A 22,644-nucleotide genomic window follows, 5' to 3' on the forward strand; every position below is an offset into this window, starting at 1 on the left:
CCTTATACAAATGAGCCGGAGGGCTGTGGATGATTCTGCTGGGCCCAACATACATTGACCTGACTGAAGAGAAGAGAATGTCACAGATCTGTGGTTCTTCTACACATTACATATGCCTACCTCCAAGGGAAATCGCGCAAGCAACACAACCAAAGACTGCTTTTTTCATCTGCTTGCATTGGCTATTGTAATTCCAAGGTAACATGACCTGAATAGCCCTGTCTTTGATCTGGTCGTAGAAACCCATGTAGGAGTCAATGATGATGCATGTTTTATGGATTTGGGTTTTGTTTTAATTGAAATAGGTATAGACACTCAGGGTTAGGACTTGGGCCAAACAGCCCTGTACAGCACAGCCAACTATAAATACAAATCAATGCTATAACCAGAAGGGTGATTCAGATAAATAGACATATTATATTATAGTAAAACAGCTATAGACAATGAGACAATCACACTGGACAAAAATTATTACTGACAAGACAAAGAAAAGAATACAATATGGCATTAAAGACTTTAGTTAAAGGCCACTCTACTTAGCTTGATAAGGCAGTGCAAAAAGGAGTGAGCTCCCTAATTAATGTTGTCTTCGAAGCCATGGTTTTGTATTCAAGGAAGTGTCCTCCGTTTGGCACCAAGTAATCAAAGTGGTAGTGGACAACTTCATTATTGAATTTGTTAATTGAAGATGTTGGAGGTTTTGTCAGATTAAATGACACAGAGTTTCAGAGGGAGTCTTCAACAACTGATCCCTGTTGGTATATATCTTGTTCAATTTTTAAATGATTAATTGATCTTAATTGTATTGTTGTGTTCATCCTGTCAAATAAGTATAATAATAAAAAAAAAAACATAACAAGCACCTAGTGGGAAGCCTTGTGTTATTAACAACATATAAATTACCAGACTAATGTTTTGCACCAGGCACTAAACTGTTAATTACAAGTGCGTTCCATTATCCCTGGGGTAAGGACCAGGTGTATGACTGAGTTGGTGTTTATGTGTGATACCTTTATGCTCCTGATGTAGGAACAGACGCAGCTCTTTAGTGGCGGCACGATCCATAGCTGCCTGTACGCGCATTACATCTAGCTGTTCCTCCAGGTCAGCACTAGTGTGAGAAAAAGCAAAGAAACATTAATCAAGCAAGCTCAGGACAATATGATACATTTTATCATATCAAAAGAATTGCTCTACTGCTCCTAACTTCTTTTGTGTGATGAAAATGTTGGTGTTAAAAAGCTTTCTTTAAACCCAACTGCCTCCAGTCTTCCTATTTCCTCCCCATTATATCTGAAGAACTGGTACCACACTCTGATGTTACTGTGAACCAGCCTGATCGTTACAGAGGCCTAATGGTCAACAATATGACAAATCCTCCTATTGCTTGGGACACTTAATTACGGCCAAATGCCGTAAATGTAATGTAAAAATGTAAATGATATATGTTACACAAAACAGCTCCAGATATGATTTCTGCTAGAGAACTTTGACCAACTTTACCAACAAAACAGACAGTGTCAATAACAAGTTCTTAATGAACAGGTTCTCTCCATTAGCTATAACTCCATCCTGAGGGGGAATGACTTCTGTGAATTAATCCCATGCATACAATGTTTCATTTCCCCCTTAAACCCATTTCAGTCTTTTACCTTTGTGCTGCCTTAACTTTGACATGAACTAAATCTCTAACCCGCTGTGCTGGAGTTAAAAAAGCAACAGAGTAATTAAAACACTCTTAATTCACCAAGAAATCAAAGTGCTAAGTGACAAGAAAAATAAAAACCCAGAATACATGTACAATACTCTCAACACCAAGAGAGAAGGTGCGGTACAAAGCAGGGATGTGGTGGGGGAGACAGACAAGAACTGAATCCAAGCCCAATTAGCTCCTTGCAATTAGTTTTATTCCAACTAAAGGCTAATTAAGAGGAAAAGATGCCATGCTCAAGACTGCACTTTCATGTTATTATTAGGACCCAAAAGAGGCCAGTGGAGGATAGAGGTAGGTCCCAGCGAGATTCACAGCACCTGAAACACACACCTAGCTCCCCTCCCACTCATGTTGTACCAGCAGCAGTGGCTTGCCTCAACAACCACATTCTCAGGCACCCAACAGAGACCCCGTTTTCATTTTATCATCACTGTTATTTATCACAAATAAAAAAAATCCTTCATCAAATATTTCCATTAATGGGAGGTGTCAGATTCACTGTGCGGAGGCTGTGTGATTTGTGGAGGGCATTTCAAAGAAATGGCTGCAAAAATGGTCAGTATGCTCACCATATGGAGACGGAATCTTCATTAGTGAGATCTCAGTGAGATAAAATATGCTCATTTATTGATACATTCTCTAGAGGGATGAAAATGTAGAAGGAAATGTGTCTCTCCTCTATAGATTTTCTTCTATAAATGTCCTAAGTCAATGTGCACTGAGCCCCTCTGCTAATAGGCTCCCCATCTCTGTACCCTTGACCAGCTGATACAAGCAGAAAGGGTGGAGGGACTGGATATGGGGTGGTTGCTGTCATCTAAGGTTTCTAATGCATGCCACTTTAGATGGCACGGTATTGACGTGACACCAAAAGTCCTGTAGCCAAAGCTCTTTCAACAAAGGTGAGTTTCTCGCCAATATCGTTTCAGTTTTTCAGTCTAGGGGCCTCAGGTTAACCAGAGTAGCACCTCCATAAAACAAGGGCATCAAGTGAAAAATGTGTTTTTAACAGTGAAGGTCACGCCACAGGAAACGTAAAACATTTGTTAATTAATAAATTATTATCCCCTAACACCTTGTAATTGATGTACAAGTAGTACATTTAGCGATCTTCATTTCAAATCATACAGTAAACCTACGTGAAATGCTCAAAAGATTGAGCAATTGGGAAAAAATTAGAGTTTAAATTAAATTTATTTAAATACACTGAGTTCATTAATTATGATACTCTATCCTACAATTGTTTAAAATACAAAAATGTTTTCTTAGAGAGTCAAATATACATTTTTTCAATAGCTGTATCCACTCATGTCAGACATTTGACAATAAACCCATTTTATAGATTTTGGCATTGATTCAAAGGCCGTTTTCTGACAGCTTGTTTCAGCAGGTTTGCCGACGGAAGGAAAATGAGCAAGAAACCTGTAGCACCTTGAAAGTAACAATCTGCTTTGTGTTGACCTGATTAAAAAAAAAAAAAAAAAAAAGAACAGCAGTTCAATTAAAACTCAGCGACAGCAGGAAATCTGTTTTTCCTCCTCCCTCTCCAACATCCTTTTCCCTCCTTTGTCAGAGCTGTACTATTGTTGAGATGATGTTAACCACCCATCTTTCTCTCCATGCACCACTTCAATCCCATCGCTCACAGGTTTATAGTCCACAATGCCTTGTGTGAACACATCCATTTGAATAACAGATGTTTATTTGCAGTCGAGGTCTTTCCCTCAGGATGCCAACACGGGCCCCCTCCAGAGGCCGTGGTGCCGCTTGGATATCTCTCGGAATAAATAAGTAAAACGAAGAGGGGATACAGTGAAGGAGCCAGGAGGAAACTGGTGGTCTCTGCAACCTCACACGTGGGAGAACACCCCCCAGTAATAAAGGGGAAGATAAGCAAGCCCTCTGCCTCTGATTAAAACTCATATGGACAACATTCATTACGGTCTGAATCACACATGCGTGGCAGACGGAGCATGGCAACTGGAGAATTTGCAGGAAAAAGTGAAGCAAGAAACCCCTCTTCTGGATAATCCTCTGCAAACATTTATGATCATTAAACAGAACTGTTGTGCTAATATTCAAGCACTTGAGAGACAAAGAACACATTTTCCTTTGAGTTCAAAGAGGACATGATACTTGATTGAAATCTCAAGTACTTTTTAAGGATTAAACATATAAAACTAAGGTTGTCAATCAATTATAAATTGAACTACACATTTTGCAATGAATTGACCATGATCTCAGTTGTTCAGTTGGGCAACCTTTTATTTTTTTTTCCAATCTCTGCCTGATTTCAACTCTCTGGCTTCCCGAAAAAGTCCAGAAAGCAGGTGCATTTCACACACATCACAAGCACATTGCTCCCATCTCTGAACTGCATTTACTGCCATTTGCATGGAAAGAAATAGAGTTGGAATGGTATGAGGGACTAACTATAGAGGAAATGTCCACTAAACTATCAAAACCTGGGCCAGCACGCATGGCCAAATAGAAGAGATAAAAATGTTATAACTACATTAATCAAAACCCTTTGCTAAATAGTACCTGCTGAACAGAACAACTTGTACTGTACTTTGATCCCTGACATCGCAGCAGTGGAAAAGTGCCATCAGACAGGCTTTAATAATAGTGACGTCAGCTTGTTAATGCACAACTCTGTCTCTAATTCTTCTGTTTGTAAAGTGTGCAGTAGAGAGACGGCCCCTAAGCTCTCCACTGCCCATCATTTGATCTTTTACCTTAGCTGGCAAACTGAGCTTAGAACACAAACTGCCAGCCCCACTCCCCTAGGACTGTAGCAGTACATCATTTTTGACCAAGGTTTTTTCAGGTACCACCCCCCCTCCTCAACCTCCGCATGTCTCCGTTTCATTGTGTCTCTCTCTTCTTTTCTGTCTATTTCAGGATCAGCTCATAAGAGCAGGAGACAGAAAAGCTCTTCTGGCGCTTTTGGGCTGGGTTGAAGGAATTGTACTTGCGCTTAAGTTGAAGGAAAGGAAAGGCATCATTTGGAGCCTCCACAGGGAATGGTATCCGGCCTTAGCGCAGAAAGAGAGCTCTGCAGTCAGGGAGCTGCCCCAGTGGATTAGGGGCCTCTGCTGTTTGCGGGGAACAGGCAACGTTCACACAGCTGTTTGTGAAGTGGCTGAAGGGCGAAGTGCACAGTGCTGCAGTAGAAGTCTTACCGGACCGCATGTTGCTCTGCTGAAGGGCATTTAGACAGACAGACAGACAGGAAAGGCAATGGGAAAAAAGACCTTCAAGTGCACTGTAAAAAGATTTCTTTAGTGTACATTTGAAAGCAAAGCTTTACAGTCCCTTGAAACTATGGCTTTTTTTTGTGTAGGGATATTTGGGGGTTATATTAATTATTGGGGGGAAAACAACAATATTGAATTTTCAATCATCTATAACAATATATACATTTAGCATTTAATGTAAATATTTCTGAGCAGGTAGATGTCACTACAAGAGGATATGTTGCTTTCTACGTTTTATTAATATTTTTTTAATATACTAATTGCTGTGATCAGACAACACCATAGTGTGAGATGCCAAGGTAAAGTCAACCAGGCTAAATCATTAAATACTCTATTTTAATTAATTTAACAAATAATTGATGGAGGGCCGAACACTTGCAGTTGATTTTTTTATAACATGCATAAAACATTGTCTTTGTGTGTACCCCATCTCAGCATCTCAGCCTGGGACCCAGGGCAAAAGACACTCATTACTTCTAATACCTTTAAGCAATCAAGATGAAAAGAAAAACAGGGCTGTGAAACGGGTAAACTGTATTAAACTTCATTAAAGTCAAAGTCGAGGATCATGTTTGTAATGGTCACTCTCAGTGGAGGGTGCGCAGAGCAAATCATCTCAGAGGCTTTTTCCCGACGTAATGGCTGCCTAATTTGCGCTTTGATGTCGTCTGAGTGTGCCCGTCTCTGGCTAAGGGCCGTGTTTATTCTGTTTATGAGACTTAAATAATTCCTGCCTCTTTTCACCAAACAGACCTTTAACAACAATTAACAAGCCTGGACACAGGATGCATAATGAGAGCGAGATGGAGAGAGCGGGCGCAATCCCACAGTGAATCAACATTCCTCATCCCGATATGCGACAAGGAGAAAATTTCAATTGCATCATGCCGAGCACTCAGCCTTATTTGTTTTCGCAATTTACTTAATTTAAATCATTTCCCTCCAGAGTCCATTACAGCCCCCATCTCCAACTGAGGTCTTTGTCCGACTTTCAAGCAATACTGTTTGTCATTAAGTTAAGGGCGCTGATCAGACACTCTTGTTTGCCTGCTGATTTTAATTTGCACTAAAACAAATGGTACAGTCCCAAGAGCAAGCATTAGTACTTGCAATGTGAGAGGGTGAATACCTAAGGATAAAGAGGTGCTTTCTGAAACTTTATGTCTTACCTGGGTCTTTATTTATTGGACAGATGGCTGGTCAGCCAAATGTGTAAATATAAAAATGAGCTGATATTAGACTATAAGCCAGTTACTTGTAAGCTGAAGTGCATAAAGGGTTTAAAAAGGGACACGCTTACCCTCTTTAACAAGAATTTGCTGCCCCCCCCCCCCCCCCCCCCAAAAATGATTAAGACTTGAGGTAACACTAACCCATACTAAATTGAAGTGAAACGTGTTTGTGTACTGTGCATTTCTATTGCCCAGGAGTGTAATTGAAAGTGTATAACCTTCGCCCTCTGTACCTCCAAAAAGCAACAACAGACAAAACCTTGCACTAAAGCAGCGGCCCAGGGTTTTATGGGTAAGGGATGACCTGGGACAGCTGGCTGAGAATCTGCTCCTGACTTAGGCCGTAAGGAAATGAACACCGGAAGATGAGGCTCTTGAGGTCCACCACTGGCGATCCTAAGTATCTGCCGGCAGCCTATCGCTGGCAATTACTCGGCCTACAATCCAGCGCCGCTAGGAAGTAATTAACCATTAGCGAATCATCGCAACACTTACGAGGCGCAACCTTCACAAGAGCGGCCATCTTAATATGGTCAGCAGAATGGCACATTGCCACTTATCTGGCTTCCAGCATGGCCCGTTGGCTTGTTATTGCACTGGCACGGCCCGCTCTTAATTGTTGGCTATCAACAGTAATTTACTCAGCTAGGCCGTGAAACAGCTTGATAAAGAAAGCCGAGCCTAATTACACTTTCCTTGTTCTTATTACAACATCCCTTTCACCCAGTACAATAAATAAGGGAGAAGGGAGAGTTGAGAGGCCAGGGAAGGGAGAGGGGAGTGAGGGGGATTGAGAGAGAATATGTTTTTTTGGGCGGGGGGACGGACGGACCTGTGCTTACTCAATCACACTGAGCCGGTAATGGTCGATGGGGCCAGGCAAGATCAAAGGGAGTTTTTTTGTGCTTTCCCTCTTCCACCGGCATCCCTCTCTCTTTTCGCGAGAGCACGAGTTAGCCCTGGCCAAGTTTGCTTAGCGCTCGCTCTGAGCCGCGTGAAGGGGATCAGTGCTAACCCCAGAGGACAGGCACTGCACAGTAAGAAAGACGGCAACTCCCTCGTGCTCCTTGCAGGTCACTTCCAAAGGAGTGCGTTAGCCGCACGGCAGCCGGGGCCCTTAACAGGCAGCCGCGGCTGCTAGCCCGTAATTAGCTTGGACAGCTCCGGCTCAGGGAAGAGGGGGGTGGGGATGGAGGCTGGTGGAGGTGGAGAGGGAGCGGCAGGCAGGCTACATCATAATGAGCTCAGCTGGGATTAGGAGGACAGGGCAGAGTGGTAGAGGGGGAGCGGGAGAGGGGTGAAGAGTGCTCCTGTATGAGGCTGCCGGGGCAGCGTGCGGAGTGCCCGAGATCAAACGGGGGAGGGCTGCCCCCCCTACTCTCACCGGTAGTGTTGGGCGATCCAAGGCCTGGCAACGTGGGGGTGGGAGGGGGCTCTAATGAACAACGACACCTCCAGCAGACGAGAGCCTCGGTAATTAACACAATCCCCTCACCGCCTCTAACCCACCAGCGCACACGCCGCTCACACAATCACACACCCCAGAGTCGCCTCGAAGCCCACTCTGTCACCGGCACTGAACTCAAACACTGGGGGAATGTCCCCAGGGACAGGGCCAGCTATACATACTTACCAGAGCGGCCCCCCGCTTCGCCGCTGGAAATTCAAATAACTGAGCAATGTGCTTCATGCATAAGCAAACCCATGTTGACTAAAAGGCAGCCATATGTACTCAGTAATTACAGAACACGATGTGCCTGGACTGACAACAGCGTGGCCTCTCAGGCTGAAGAGATTGTAATGAAATCAATTTTGGCCTCCATAAGGATCGTTGCTGTGCTGTGACTAACAGTTGGCATGAAACAGTTTTTTGATCATTAACACATGCCAGGGAAAATAATTTCTGGTTTATGGGCCTGATACGAGACAATACGACAACTTCCTTTCCTATAACAAATAAATTAATATAAAAAAAGAAAACGGAGCATTTTACAAAAAAGTGTGAATGTTGAGCCGCCAATTTTCCAAATGAGAGCAGTCTTATGATCATGTGGTACTGCCTGCTGGCTCACTGAATAATGAGGGAGTGAGAGGACACCAGCAGGTTCACCAGGGCTAGCTCAAAGTTTAACACTGTCAAATCACAGGAGGTGAGTGTGTGTGTGTGTGTGTGTGTGTGTGTGTGTCTGAGAGAGAGAAAGAAAGAAAGAGAGAGAGACTGTCTGTGTACATTGGGAATGTAAGCTGTTCTTTAAATTACGTTGTTCTGGTCTGGTGCATGGCAGGCTTACTTTTCTGCGAGGAGTTTCTGGTTCTGCCGTCTGAAAAAGGCCAGCTCCTTCCAGACACCATCGCTGTTCTCCTGACGCAGCTCCCAGGGTTCTGCACGCACAGTCCTGGTCCTACCTCTGTGAGCATAGGCAAGCAAATGCGTCAAGAGCTTTGTGAAGACCATGGAAACTATGATGCCACAAAAGCATTTAAAAAGTGTAACATTATTATTTTTTTTTTTATCATTTTGTAAATATGTCCTTTTCTCAATTTTTTTGCATAGGAAGACACAATTAAATATCGTGTGTTCCTATCGTGGTGATGCAGCACTCACTAACAAATAAGAAAAACAGCATGCACACACAATGGCTCCCAACAGCCTATGGCCAAATTCAAACTAGTAACAAGAGATGGCTGACCCTCTGCATGTTTTTCTACCTGTGATGTGTTTAAGCGTATTTAAATAACTGGCCTTGACTTAATTGAGGTTGAACACGCGTGCATGAACACAAACACACACACACATAAGCCCAAGGCGATGCCTTGCTGGCGTAAGGCAGGATGGACCCACGTATGATACAAATCTAAATAATGACAGATATGCAAAGGAGGTCACCATAATATTAATACATTGCTAATGAATACTTAATGCCAGTCTGACAGGGTGGCACACCTACACACTGAACACCATCTGCTCCCAATGGGCACGTCCGCTTACAGCCTTAAGCTCTCTGATTCTCTCACTAGCTTCACTTGTAATTAGACCAAATGTGGCTAATAGAGGTGGCCAAAACACAAAAACAGTGCCATATTGTAGCCTTCACCTTCCTTTTTTATCCAAAGTTTTATTATATATATTTTTTAACATATACAATTCCAAATGATAACAAATAAACATCAAACCCAAATAAACATCCAGACAGAAAAGGCCAGACAAGACAGATTTACAAGTACACATGTTACATAGACATATAGAGGTTTTCAGGTACAAGCAGCAATTAACAATCTACCAGCAGTGGTGGCCTAGCAGTTAAGGAAGCGGCCCTGTAAACAGAAGGTTGCCGGTTCGAATCCTGATCTGCCAAGGTGCCACTGAGGTGCCACTGAGCAAAGCACCGTCCCCACACACTGCTCCCCGGGCGCCTGTCATGGCTGCCCACTGCTCACTCAGGGTGATGGGATAAATGCAGAGGACAAATTTCACTGTGTGCACCGTGTGCTGTGCTGCTGTGTATCACATGTGACAATCACTTCACTTTAAAGCTTCCATATTTTGTACAAAGGTTAAAAGGGGTTGCCCTTGTTCTATCTCTTGGTTCCCCCTTTATAGTGTAGTGAATTTTCTCACATGGCACATATGTCCTTCATCCAGTGTCCATACATTGGAGGTGAGGCGTCTTTCCATTTATACAGAACCACCAAATGGTGGAAGACAGAGCAATAAATCGACCACAAATTTTGAAAAAGGTATCAAATGTCAAATCACAAAAACTTTGGCCATGTCTAAAACACAAGAAGTACAGTAGCTGGCAACTGTTTGCATCGGTCACATGTAGCATCAATATCCCTCCTGAACTTGGATAATTTATCTTTGGACCAATGAAGCTGGTATAGAATGTTAAACGGAATCACACTATATCTGAGACAAATGGATGAGGTTCATTTTTTTTCTTCATTAATGTACACACAGCAACCCATATTGACAGAAAACACAGAATTGTTGACATTTTTGCAGATTTTTTTTGCATTTTGCATTTTGCAGATTTAACAAAGAAAAGCTGAAATATTACATGGTCCTAGAGCTGGCTGTCCAGCCAAACTGAACTATCAGGGAAAAGAGCCTTGGTGAGAGAGGTAAAGAAGAACCCAAAGATGTGGTTGAGCTCTAGAGATGCTTAAATAATGAAGAACTGTGTGATGTTTCAGTTTTTCTTGGTTAATGAATTTGCAAAAATGTGAACAATTCAAAAGTGAACTTAAATGGCTGCAATATAACAAAGAGTTAAAAATACTGAATACCGAAAATACCGGATCTGAATACTTTCAGTACCCACTATATATTCTTTTAATCACCTTACACCATATATCATCTGATATTGTTTCTTCTAGAGCCGCTTCCCATTAATATCTCAAGGCCTCTAAGTACTCTTGATTGGTGGTATTAAAAAAAGGTACAGATAGTAGTTATAGACTGTTGAGTAAGCAGTAAATCTAGAAGAGAATGGGGAGGGTGAGAAGGAAAAAGTTTGGAGGCTATATAGCTCCTCGGCTGTAAATATCTGAAAAACGTGATCTAGGAATACTAAATTTCAAAATACTAAGGAATACTAATCTGTTCAAAAGATGCAAAACTGTCTTTAATATAAAGGTCCCATATTGAGTGAATGCCACATCTAGACCATAGAAAAGCATCATCCATCATTGAAGGGGAAATTTAACGTTTTTTTGCTACTGATGTAGACAGCATGAGATCATCAATGGCAAAATGGTGAAGAGATTGTCATTGTGATGCACAGCAAGTAGGGCCCTATGATGTCCGCGATGCGGAAAACAAAGCTGGAATCGCAGAATCCAACCAATAAAACAGAATCCGCTATAAAATGCGGAATTGCGTATAACTAGCATTTGTGGCTGCTGCAGCCCACTACACGTTTCGCATGATGCAGAGACATTTGATTATAAAAAAAAACGCACTGATGCATGCAGCAAAAAAAACAAACAAAAAAAACGAGCTGAGGTAGAAGAAAGATACAAGGCCACATGGGCCATAATTCGCCTGCAATTTAACACGTGGTTTTGAACGGCTTTTGTAAGTGTTAAATAAACGCCTGGTCTGTGCACATGCTCAGCACATCCATGCGTTTTTGTACCACGCCTGGTCTGTTTTAGCAGATGCCTGGTCTGACCCGCCCATTTCTCCTCCCACGACAAAACAGCAAGCTCATCAGCCCACGTGACTGCAGTAGGCGAGCTGGAGAGGACAGGTGAGGACAGGTGAGGACAGGTGAGGACAGGTGAGTTGTGGTTTAGTGAGGTGCCTGTAGTTTGTATTTCACAGCCGTCTCCAAATTATTTGGCAGCGGATAATGAACTGCGTGGCTGTTTGAAAGTGGATTTTTGTGCATGTGCATTAATTAGCATGTTTACGGTCCAGTTAAAGCTGTGACATTCTTGAATAATTTTTATCACCCTCACTGATGTCAGTGTGAGAGTTTGTGAGTGTGTGAAGAGAACAAGTTCTGACGTTCAAACAAAATCTGCTACATTTTCTGATTGTATTGTTCTTTTAATATTATATATATATATATATATATATATATATATATATATATATATATACACACACACACACACGCACACACATTATTTATTGTTGTTGTAGCACTTTATTAAAAAAAAAAAGTTAAAGTTCATTTTTATTATTATAGCTCAATGAGTAACATGTTTGTGCACATTCTAAAGATTTTAGTTCTGTTTTTGAATAAAGAGTTTGGAAATTATTGCTTTTCTTGTTTTTTATTTTTTTTGTACAATTCTACGATTAATCAGAAGCAGAGAAAAGAAGCAAACTAGCACAATCCAGTCACGCCAGCAAACTCTTGGTCATGCAAAATCAGCTGATATAATTTTATATGATTTTATTATAATTGTTCCAGTTCATTATACAAGTGGGCACAAATTTTTTTTTTGTATTCCAGGTCTCCCTAATATTTATTTATTTGCTACATTTTTTATGTTAAGGTCAAACATGTGTAATATTGTGAAATTGCATGAAATGCACATATTATCTACATGTAAATGGTTAACAAAAGCAAAGAGTAAATTCCCAAGCACTTTGTTGAACAGTGATGAAATGTGATGTCATATTGGTGGAGGTTATTCCCCCAACCTTCTCCATAAGTGAATAAATATGTTTAGAACTGATTACAAACCTAGGTGTTAAAATGGACTCAACTCTGAAAATGGATGCACAGGTTAACAATTTTGTAAAACAATGCTTTTTTTCTGCTGAGGCGCCTTACCAAACTCAAGCCAGTCCTTTCCAAACAAAATCTGAAAACAGTGATTCACAGTTTCATTAGTCCCGCCTTGACTTCTGTAATTCATTGATTTTTTTGGATCAGCCAGACATCTCTAGCATTCCTTCTATTAGTAGTTTATGGAATAACCTACAAATCAGTGTCAGACAGTGTCATCTCGTCTAAAAACTCCCTTTTACACCCTGGCTTTTAACCCAGTGTGAGTTTTTTATTATTATTATTTTAAATGTACAGCAATTTGGTTGGCTCCTTTGTTTGTTAAAGTGCTTTATAAATAAATATAGTATGGTTTATAAAGGCAAAATATGGAATTCTGAAAAATTAAAATGGAAAAAAATGATTTCATAGAGCCCTAAGCAAGAACAGCACATGGTGCACACAATGAAATGTGTCCTCTGTATTTAACCCATTGCCCTTAGGGCGCAGTGGGCAGCCATGAAAAGCACCTGGGGTGCAGTGTGTGGGGACGGCACCTTGCTCAGCAAATATAAATAAAGTGAAGTGATTGTCACATGTGATACACAGCAGCACAGCACACGGTGCACACAGTGAAATTTGTCCTCTGCATTTAACCCATCACCCTGAGTGAGCAGTGGGCAGCCATGACCGGCGCCCGGGGAGCAGTGTGTGGGGATGGTGCTTTGCTCAGTGGCACCTCAGTGGCACCTTGGCAGATCGGGATTCGAACCGGCAACCTTCTGATTGCGAGGCCGCTTCCTTAACCGCTAGGCCACCACTGCCCCAGCAGCACCTTGGTGGCTTGGGCACTGGTGGGCTGATTAAAAAATCTTTACAGTGTGTATTGCAACAGGATTGGATGTATCAGTAAATATAGATTGAGAAATCAGTAGTTTAGCAAATTGAAAGTTGAAAAATAAAAAATATGTCACACAAAAAAAGGTGTCCTCTGCATTTGACCCCTTACCTTTGGGGAGCAGTGAGGGGACGGTGCTTTGCTCACCTCAGTGGCACCTTGGCAGTTCAGGATTTGAACAATATCAATATAATTACTAATCCAATATGCATTTGCTTTAATCTTGGCTGACCAATACTAATATATAAAGTGCCCTTCTCCCAGATATCCGGGGTTTCTGTAGTATTTTCGCAGCTTTTCTGGGCTGTTTGAGAATTGTTGAGAATTGAATGAAGGAATTGATTGTTTAAATGTTTTCATGAGAAAGACTGGGAGAGACTGAAATAAGTATAAAAATTTAGGCAAGACCATCACCTTAATTACATTGATCCTTCCACCAAGGGATAGAGTTCCACCTTTCAAAGTCTTGATTCAAAGTGTACAATAAGTGTTGATAATTGGCTTTGTATTTAAGTTTATTATGAGCAGTTTTAAAGGGAGTGTTGAATATGTTGAATAGAGTGGCTTATGAATGATTCTTTGAAAAAACACACCGCATCAATGGGGAGATGATTTGGGAGAATTTTGAATTCTGATAGGCTACCCATCTGGGCCTGGAGATTTACCACTCTGCATACTTTTAGTTGTGATCGCTTCTTCTAGTTCAGTAGGAAGAGTTTGCTCCATGACTGGAATAATAATTTTTTATGCAGTCTAGAGCTGATATTATATACTCCTAATTCAGTCAGTAACATGATTGTTGAAAGCATCATTTAATTACTGCATTATCTGTGTAATTTATGCCATTTTCATTTTTGATTTCAGCAATAGCCTTGTTAAATATTCTATGGCATAATTGGTGAGCCAGACGTTTACCTGTTTTCTTGCCATGCTCATAGAAATCACATCGTAATTTTGACATGAAATATTCTATTTGTTGAGATATTAAGCAGTTATATTCTGTCTTTAACAGTAATCATTGTTTGAGCAGTGTTTGTGAAAGGATTTGGCTGTGAAACAGATTTACCTTTAATATCTGGTCCACGAGCTGCTTTAGCTGTTTATTTCTCACTTTTCTTTGGTTTGCACAGAATAATATAATCTGTCCTCTGAGATATGCCTTAAGAGATTCCCATACAGTTAATGATTACATACCAGGGGTCTGGATAGTTTTTTAGAAAAAAATCCATCTCATTGAGATGAAATTCACAAACTATCCATCTGAAAGGGAGTAGTCTCCAAGGGCAATAGCTGTGATGACAGGACGGAATAAATAGTGTCATGGTTAGGGGTCTATGGTTAGATATAACTATAGTTGCAGTCTGTTATTGAAGTGAGGAGTCTTGCATCCACTAAATAAGAATTATGTACTTGGGAAAAGAATGAATAGCTACAGGATGGTGCTTTGCTCAGTGGCACCTCAGTGGCACCTCAGCGGATTGGGATTTGAACCGGCAACCTTCTGATTACCTTGCTTCCTTAACCGCTAGGCCACCACTGCCACCATCAATTGATAAATCAATTATGGCATACATTTTAAGAAAATGCAATGCTGATTTGGTCGAACTGTAATTCTTTTTTAAAAGTTTGAAAAGACCATCCCAAATTGGTGAATAACATTAGCAACTGGGAGTTCACACAGGCAGCCAATTACTATTAAGAAACGTCCAGCTGGATTAGATTACAGGAAACGGTACGTTCTTGCCGATTATTATGGCACATCCTCTGGTGTTTTAATCGAAATTGGAATGATGAGCCTGGCCTATCCATTGTGATCTTAATCTGCAATGATCAGAAGCGCGCAAGTGAGTCTCTTGGAGGAATGTTATATCAATCCTCAAATGTTTCAGCTGGGCAAATACCTTTTTACATTTCACTGGGTGATTAAGCGATTAAACATTCCAACCTGCCAATTTGAAGAAGCAACCCTGATACACTGACATCAGCCATATGTAGCTGGAGGAGCCATTGCATCCCTCATTCTTCTGATTGGCAAAAACAACAGAGTGGCAGAACAGAACAGAGTTTTTTTTTTTTTCTTTTTTCTCCGTATCGCTACACTCTTCTTGCAAAGTCGTTATTGGGGCGTGCAGACGCCGCTATGCTACACTAATACCACTTAAGCCCCATTCCTGAGGTGGAGGCAAGCGAGTAACAGCAAATGTTTTCCTTTCACACCGCTAACGCCCCAGTGAGCGATTAGGAGCCCTTGAACTCCTGGTATGCCACGCCGCTCCGTCTGTGTGGGTGTGTGTGGGAGCAGTGCTCACCAGCACTTAAAGCTCTTTTGGAAAAGGTGTTCAGTTCAGAGCTACTTAACAACCAGTGGGGTCCAGAAGCTTTTAGCCCATTACCAAATGCAACAATAAGTGACTTGATGTCTTTATCAAAGGCATCCAAGACTCATAAGGTCTTTCTGAGTCTTCTGCTGGTTGAAAGACTTCCACCACGTTTGCCTCCAACAACCCCTGCAGCAAAACGGACTTCATTATGAAGCCGGAAGGAAAGTGCTGGAACTTTACAGAGAAGCACCCTCTAATTGCTTTGATTCTGGTGAATCTGTTTATGAGCACAACTTTGATCAGGGTGTGGATGCTTTAATAACCTTTAATTTTATTTACTGATCCCACCATCCCAGCTTCATTTAGTGCCGAAAAACTGCGTTCCCAGCTTGCTTTTCTCCTTTTCTCCATCATGTTGGGTTTGCATGGAGGTAATCATGAATGACAGGACGTGCTACATTGGGCCAGTTCGGCACAAGGCAGCTGCATGCTAATGAGTAAGTCAGCATACTGCAGAGTGCTAACACACTGTCCTCTCTGGTGTTCACTTCCATTCACCACAAAACTGAATTCCTCAGCCTGCTGTGCTTGATGCTTGACCAGCTGACCAATCAAAATCAGACACTGAACGAGCAGATTTATGGCTAGACAAAAACCATAAACCTTCCAGATATTTAATCAGTGTAACAAGGCGAAACAAGATCTTAATTTATAGATCGATCTATTTTTCCACAATAATAAAAATACAATGTATTTTTTAGATATAAATTTAGCAGATTTGGACAATTTAGCACTTATATCACTAATACAAAGAATAATAACTGACAAATGAAAATCATGGACACAACAAACCAATGCTTTTTGACCTCAAGGGATCAAGACAAAAACAAATAAAAACAAGTGTGGAAAAAAAACAAAAGAAAGTACAATATGATTTGAAAGGGCCCCAGCATGGTGGCACCTTGGGGATCCTTAACAAGTCCAAAAAGCAATGAGAGTCAACCTTTTCCCCTCTGACTTGTTAGGACTGATTTCTCCCCATTTAGCAGGGGCAGTTCAAGTCATTCGCTATTGTCTCCGATTTTTGACTGGCATGGCCCCTGTGGGGATCCAATATTTTTTCTTTCTTTTCCTTAAGTTGGAGCTTGGTTTGACAAGAACAATAACAAACAAACAAATGCAGGCCAAAAACATCATATGGGGGAAATGTTATCATTTGAAAGATGTAAGAATTCAGACAATTTCTTATGATTGTATTTCCAGTCAGCCATTGGAGTTTGGTCAGAAACTAATCTATAGCAAACTTAGTGACAAAGAGTTTAATAAAATTACAGGTGAAATCTGCTTCTTTCTGTTCATGGTACACACATATAGGTAAGAGGACTCTCTCTCACACACACACACACACACACATACTTGTGTAGCCGCAATTTGGGGACTACATGCACGATGCCACATCGTGGGGACGTGCATTTCTAAAGGCTTTATGAAAAATCTAAAGATAGATTTATGTTTCATTTGAGGCTTTAAAAATGACTGTCACTTTAAAATATAGAAAATACATTAATAAAGCAATGTGACATTTTCCTACAAACTGGGGACCTTGTCTGGTAGACATCACTTGTGAGGACCAGCAGACACACATAGTGAACTGTCTGGTTAACTGTAAGATGTAGGTACTTGTGAACAACATGGGGACGAAACAGCTGGGATGCAGCTATAATGAATGAAAAGATCAAAATTTAATAACATGAATAAAATATTTATTTTTTTTTGCTATTTTTATGTAGCATTCTGAACAGTATTCTGTACATATTTACATTCGATTCAAAGACACTTTACTGAATTGCACCCATTTCCAAAAAAAAAAAAAAAGAGATTCTAAGATCCTTTTAAAACAAATGTAATAACCAGAAATCTAAAATACCAGAAAATAAGATACCAAACAAAATAAAATAACTGACTTTACATTCTTCTTTTAAGGGTAGTGATTTTGTTCTTCACAAAGAACTTTACAGACAACCAATCCCTGTCTTTCAAGGCAACAGGTTCAGCATTTATACAGGCCTCACATTGTTGTTTTCCTGGCACTGTACAAGTTTTGATGAACCTGTTTAGATGCTTTTCAACTGCATTCATTTCATCACTGTCCCATTTCTTTTTCTTTACCACCTTTCGACCTGAATGAACAAAGCACATCAGAAAAAACAGAGATTTTTAAGTTCATAAAGGCTTTCCATGAAGTTTAACAAACAGTACCTTTCATGGTAGTTGTGGTACTTGTTATTTCTGTTGCTTGTTCAATTGAAGATTTCTGGACTTCTTTTGCAGAAGGATCTATGGGTGGTTCTACATCAAGAGCCACTTAAACACAAAACAAATGCATTCAAAATTGTTAAGGATTTGATTCTTTCTTGGAGAAAATACACTGCTCACAAATTAAGGGAACACAGAAATAAGACATCCTACATCTGAATGAATGAAATATTCTTATTAAATACTTCTTTACATAGTTGAATGTGCTAACTACAAAATCACACAAAAATTATCGATGAAAATCAAATTTATCCATGAAGCTCTGGATTTGGAGTCACACTCAAAATTAAAGTGGCAAAACAAACTATGGGCTGATGTAATGTCCTTAAAATAAGTAAAAATGAGGCCCAGTAATGAGGCCTTCACGTGCCTCTATGACCTCCCTACAATGACTGGACATGCTCCTGTTTAGGTGACGGATGGTCTCCTGAGGGATCTCCTCCCAGACCTGGTCTAAAGAATCCGCCAACTCCTGCACAGTCTGTGATGCAACGTGGTGTTGGTAGATGAAGCGAGATATGATGTCCCAGATGTGCACATGGGGTCTGAAGATCTCATCTCGGTAGTTAATGGCAGTCAAGCTACATCTGGCGAGCACATGGAGGGTTGTGCGCCCCCCTAAAGAAATGCCACCCCACACCACTACTGACCCACTGCCACACTGGTCATGCTGGAGGATGTTGCAGGCATCAGAATGTTCTCCATGGCGTCTCCAGACGGTCACATGTCACATATGCTCTGTGTGAACCTGGTTTCATCTGTGAAGAGCACAGGGCGCCAGTGGCGAATTTGCCAATCTTGTTGTTCTTTGGCAAATGCCAAACATGCTGCACAGTGTTGGGCTGTAAGCAAAACCCCAATCTATGGACATCGGGCCCTCATACCACCCTTGTGGAGTCTGTTTCTGACCATTTGAGCAGAGCAGAGAGGCCTGCTGGAGGTCATTTTGCAGGGCTCTGGCAGAGCTCCTCCTGTTCCTCCTTGCACAAAGGTGGAGGTAGCGGTCCTGCTGCTGGGTTGCCCTTCTACTGCCTCCTCCATGTCTTCTGATGTACTGGCCTGTTTCCTGGTAGTGCCTTCATGTTCTGGACTCTACACAAACCTTCTTGCCATAGCTTGCATTGATATACCTAACACTTGAACACTTCCTAACATATCCTAACACTTAAACACTTTTGTTAAAACTGCATATCATGTATGACTGTGTATGTGACAAATAAAATTTGAATTTGATCCTGAACGAGCTGCACTACCTGAGCCACTTATGTCAGTTGTAGACTCCATTTCATGCTACCATGGAGTCTCTTAGCTATTTCACTAAAGCCTTCATTTTAGAAGACAACGTGGGTACCTGCTGAGGCACGTACACAAAACTTGTTGAGTCTTATTAACCTTTCAACAATAGTGGTGAAGCACATTCTACTTTGTAGGGATGTCACATATATTTACATTGAAGGGACTTAATGTTTATTAAGTAAAAGAGAAGTGATTGTCATTGTGATACACTGCAACACAGCACATGTGCACACAACTAAATGTGTCCTTTGCTTTTAACCCATCACCCTTGGTGAGCAGTAGGCAGCCATGAAAGGCGCCTGGGGAGAAGTGTGTGGGGACAGTGCTTTGCTCAGTTGCACCTTGGCGGATCGGAATTCGAGATTCGATATTATGATAAAAATACATTGAAAAGAACAGTTTCATACCTGAATGTGGAAGATACTCTCAACCTGTGAACTGGCAGTGCAATTCTGACTGTCTGATTGCAATTTGACCAAATGTAAAAGTAATGTTTGCATTCTGCAAGCACACTACATAATTTCAAAATTTAAATGTACTAACAGTTATACATGTCATTATCAAAATAGGTGTAGTGTGTGGACTTAGTGTAGAGATTTTTTTAGAAGACAATGTGGGGACATAGTGGGGGAGGTGCAGCACTCTCATCCTGAGTCTTGTGAATCTTTCATAAACATTTGTGATACACAATACTTTATGGGGACTTCACATATATCATGCACATTGCACATTGTGGGGACTTAACGTATATTGTAATTAAAATACATAAAAAAGAGCAGTTTCATACCTGAATGTGGAAGATACTGTCATGCTGTGGACGGTCTGTGCAATGCTGATTGTCTTCAGAGGCACCATCTGATTTGGGGCAGTTACTGGCTTGGTTCATACCCTTTATTGTCTCCTATAATGAACAAAACAGTCAGCCATTAGACCAAACATAAAAGATACGTTGCCATTCTACAACCACACTACATATTTTCAATGTTTAAATGTACTAACAGTTATACATGTCATTAAAATAATTAATTTTGTTACAAAATCCTAATAGATCAAAATAGGTGTAGTGTGTGGACTTAGTGTAGAAATGTTTTTTTAGAAGACAATGTGGGGACATAGTGGGGGAGGTGCAGCACTTCTCATCCTGAGTCTTGTGAATCTTTCATAAACATTTGTGATACACAATACGTCATGGGGACTTCACATATATCATGCACAGTGCACATTGTGGGGACTTAACGTATATGGTAATTAAAATACATAAAAAAAGAGCAGTTTCATACCTGAATGTGGAAGATACTGTCATGCTGTGAACTGTCTGTGCAATGCTGATTGTCTTCAGAGGCACCATCTGATTTGGGGCAGTTACTGGCTTGGTTCGTACCCTTTATTGTCTCCTATAATGAACAAAACAGTCAGCCATTAGACCAAACATAAAAGATACGTTGCCATTCTACAACCACACTACATATTTTCAATGTTTAAACGTACTAACAGTTATACATGTCATTAAAATAATTAATTTTGTTACAAAATCCTAATAGATCAAAATAGGTGTAGTGTGTGGACTTAGTGTAGAGATTTTTTTTTAGAAGACAATGTGGGGACATAGTGGGGGAGGTGCAGCACTTCTCATTCTGAGTCTTGTGAATCTTTCATAAACATTTGTGATACACAATACTTTATGGGGACTTCACATATATCATGCACATTGCACATTGTGGGGACTTAACGTATATTGTAATTAAAATACATAAAAAAAGAGCAGTTTCATACCTGAATGTGGAAGATACTGTCATGCTGTGAACTGTCTGTGCAATGCTGATTGTCTTCAGAGGCACCATCTGATTTGGGGCAGTTACTGGCTTGGTTCATACCCTTTATTGTCTCCTATAATGAACAAAACAGTCAGCCATTAGACCAAACATAAAAGATATGTTGCCATTCTACAACCACACTACATATTTTCAATGTTTTAAATGTACTAACAGTTATACATGTCATTAAAATAATTTATTTTGTTACAAAATCCTAATAGATCAAAATAGGTGTAGTGTGTGGACTTAGTGTAGAGATTTTTTTTTAGAAGACAATGTGGGGACATTGTGGGGGAGGTGCAGCACTTCTCATCCTGAGTCTTGTGAATCTTTCATAAACATTTGTGATACACAATACTTTATGGGGACTTCACATATATCTTGCACATTGCACATTGTGGGGACTTAACGTATATTGTAATTAAAATACATAAAAAAGAGCAGTTTCATACCTGAATGTGGAAGATACTGTCATGCTGTGGACTGTCTGTGCAATGCTGATTGTCTTCAGAGGCACCATCTGATTTGGGGCAGTTACTGGCTTGGTTCATACCCTTTATTGTCTCCTATAATGAACAAAACAGTCAGCCATTAGACCAAACATAAAAGATATGTTGCCATTCTACAACCACACTACATATTTTCAATGTTTTAAATGTACTAACAGTTATACATGTCATTAAAATAATTAATTTTGTTACAAAATCCTAATAGATCAAAATAGGTGTAGTGTGTGGACTTAGTGTAGAGATTTTTTTTTAGAAGACAATGTGGGGACATTGTGGGGGAGGTGCAGCACTTCTCATCCTGAGTCTTGTGAATCTTTCATAAACATTTGTGATACACAATACTTTATGGGGACTTCACATATATCATGCACATTGCACATTGTGGGGACTTAACGTATATTGTAATTAAAATACATTAAAAAGAGCAGTTTCATACCTGAATGTGGAAGATACTGTCATGCTGTGGACTGTCTGTGCAATGCTGATTGTCTTCAGAGGCACCATCTGATTTGGGGCAGTTACTGGCTTGGTTCATACCCTTTATTGTCTCCTATAATGAACAAAACAGTCAGCCATTAGACCAAACATAAAAGATATGTTGCCATTCTACAACCACACTACATATGTTCAATGTTTAAATGTACTAACAGTTATACATGTCATTAAAATAATTAATTTTGTTACAAAATCCTAATAGATCAAAATAGGTGTAGTGTGTGGACTTAGTGTAGAAATTTTTTTTTAGAAGACAATGTGGGGACATAGTGGGGGAGGTGCAGCACTTCTCATCCTGAGTCTTGTGAATCTTTCATAAACATTTGTGATACACAATACGTCATGGGGACTTCACATATATCATGCACATTGCACATTGTGGGGACTTAACGTATATGGTAATTAAAATACATAAAAAAAGAGCAGTTTCATACCTGAATGTGGAAGATACTGTCATGCTGTGAACTGTCTGTGCAATGCTGATTGTCTTCAGAGGCACCATCTGATTTGGGGCAGTTACTGGCTTGGTTCGTACCACTTATTGTCTCCTAAAATGAACAAA

The 22,644-nt window shown here is 40.4% G+C and overlaps 1 protein-coding gene and 1 long non-coding RNA gene across 6 annotated transcripts in view; both read right to left on the reverse strand.

Annotated features, from left to right (window-relative positions):
• Window positions 1–22,644, reverse strand: part of cntln (centlein, centrosomal protein) — an 83,628-nt gene that overhangs the window by 30,914 nt on the left and 30,070 nt on the right. For all 5 annotated transcript variants that reach the window (XM_028977585.1, XM_028977587.1, XM_028977583.1 and 2 more), the window contains exons 13-14: window positions 8,498–8,614; window positions 1,011–1,111 (exon numbers count right to left, since the gene is read on the reverse strand). In XM_028977585.1, coding sequence (XP_028833418.1) covers window positions 1,011–1,111; window positions 8,498–8,614 — 218 coding nt within the window. The remainder of the gene's footprint in view (window positions 1–1,010; window positions 1,112–8,497; window positions 8,615–22,644) is intronic.
• On the reverse strand, window positions 17,536–22,578 carry LOC114788740 (uncharacterized). The gene is made up of 3 exons (XR_003749564.1): window positions 22,517–22,578; window positions 17,912–18,016; window positions 17,536–17,832 (listed from the first exon to the last, which is right to left on the reverse strand). It is a non-coding gene; the product is annotated as an uncharacterized LOC114788740 (long non-coding RNA).

Source organism: Denticeps clupeoides, chromosome 4 (assembly GCF_900700375.1).
Source record: "Denticeps clupeoides chromosome 4, fDenClu1.1, whole genome shotgun sequence".
Lineage (NCBI taxonomy): Eukaryota > Metazoa > Chordata > Actinopteri > Clupeiformes > Denticipitidae > Denticeps > Denticeps clupeoides.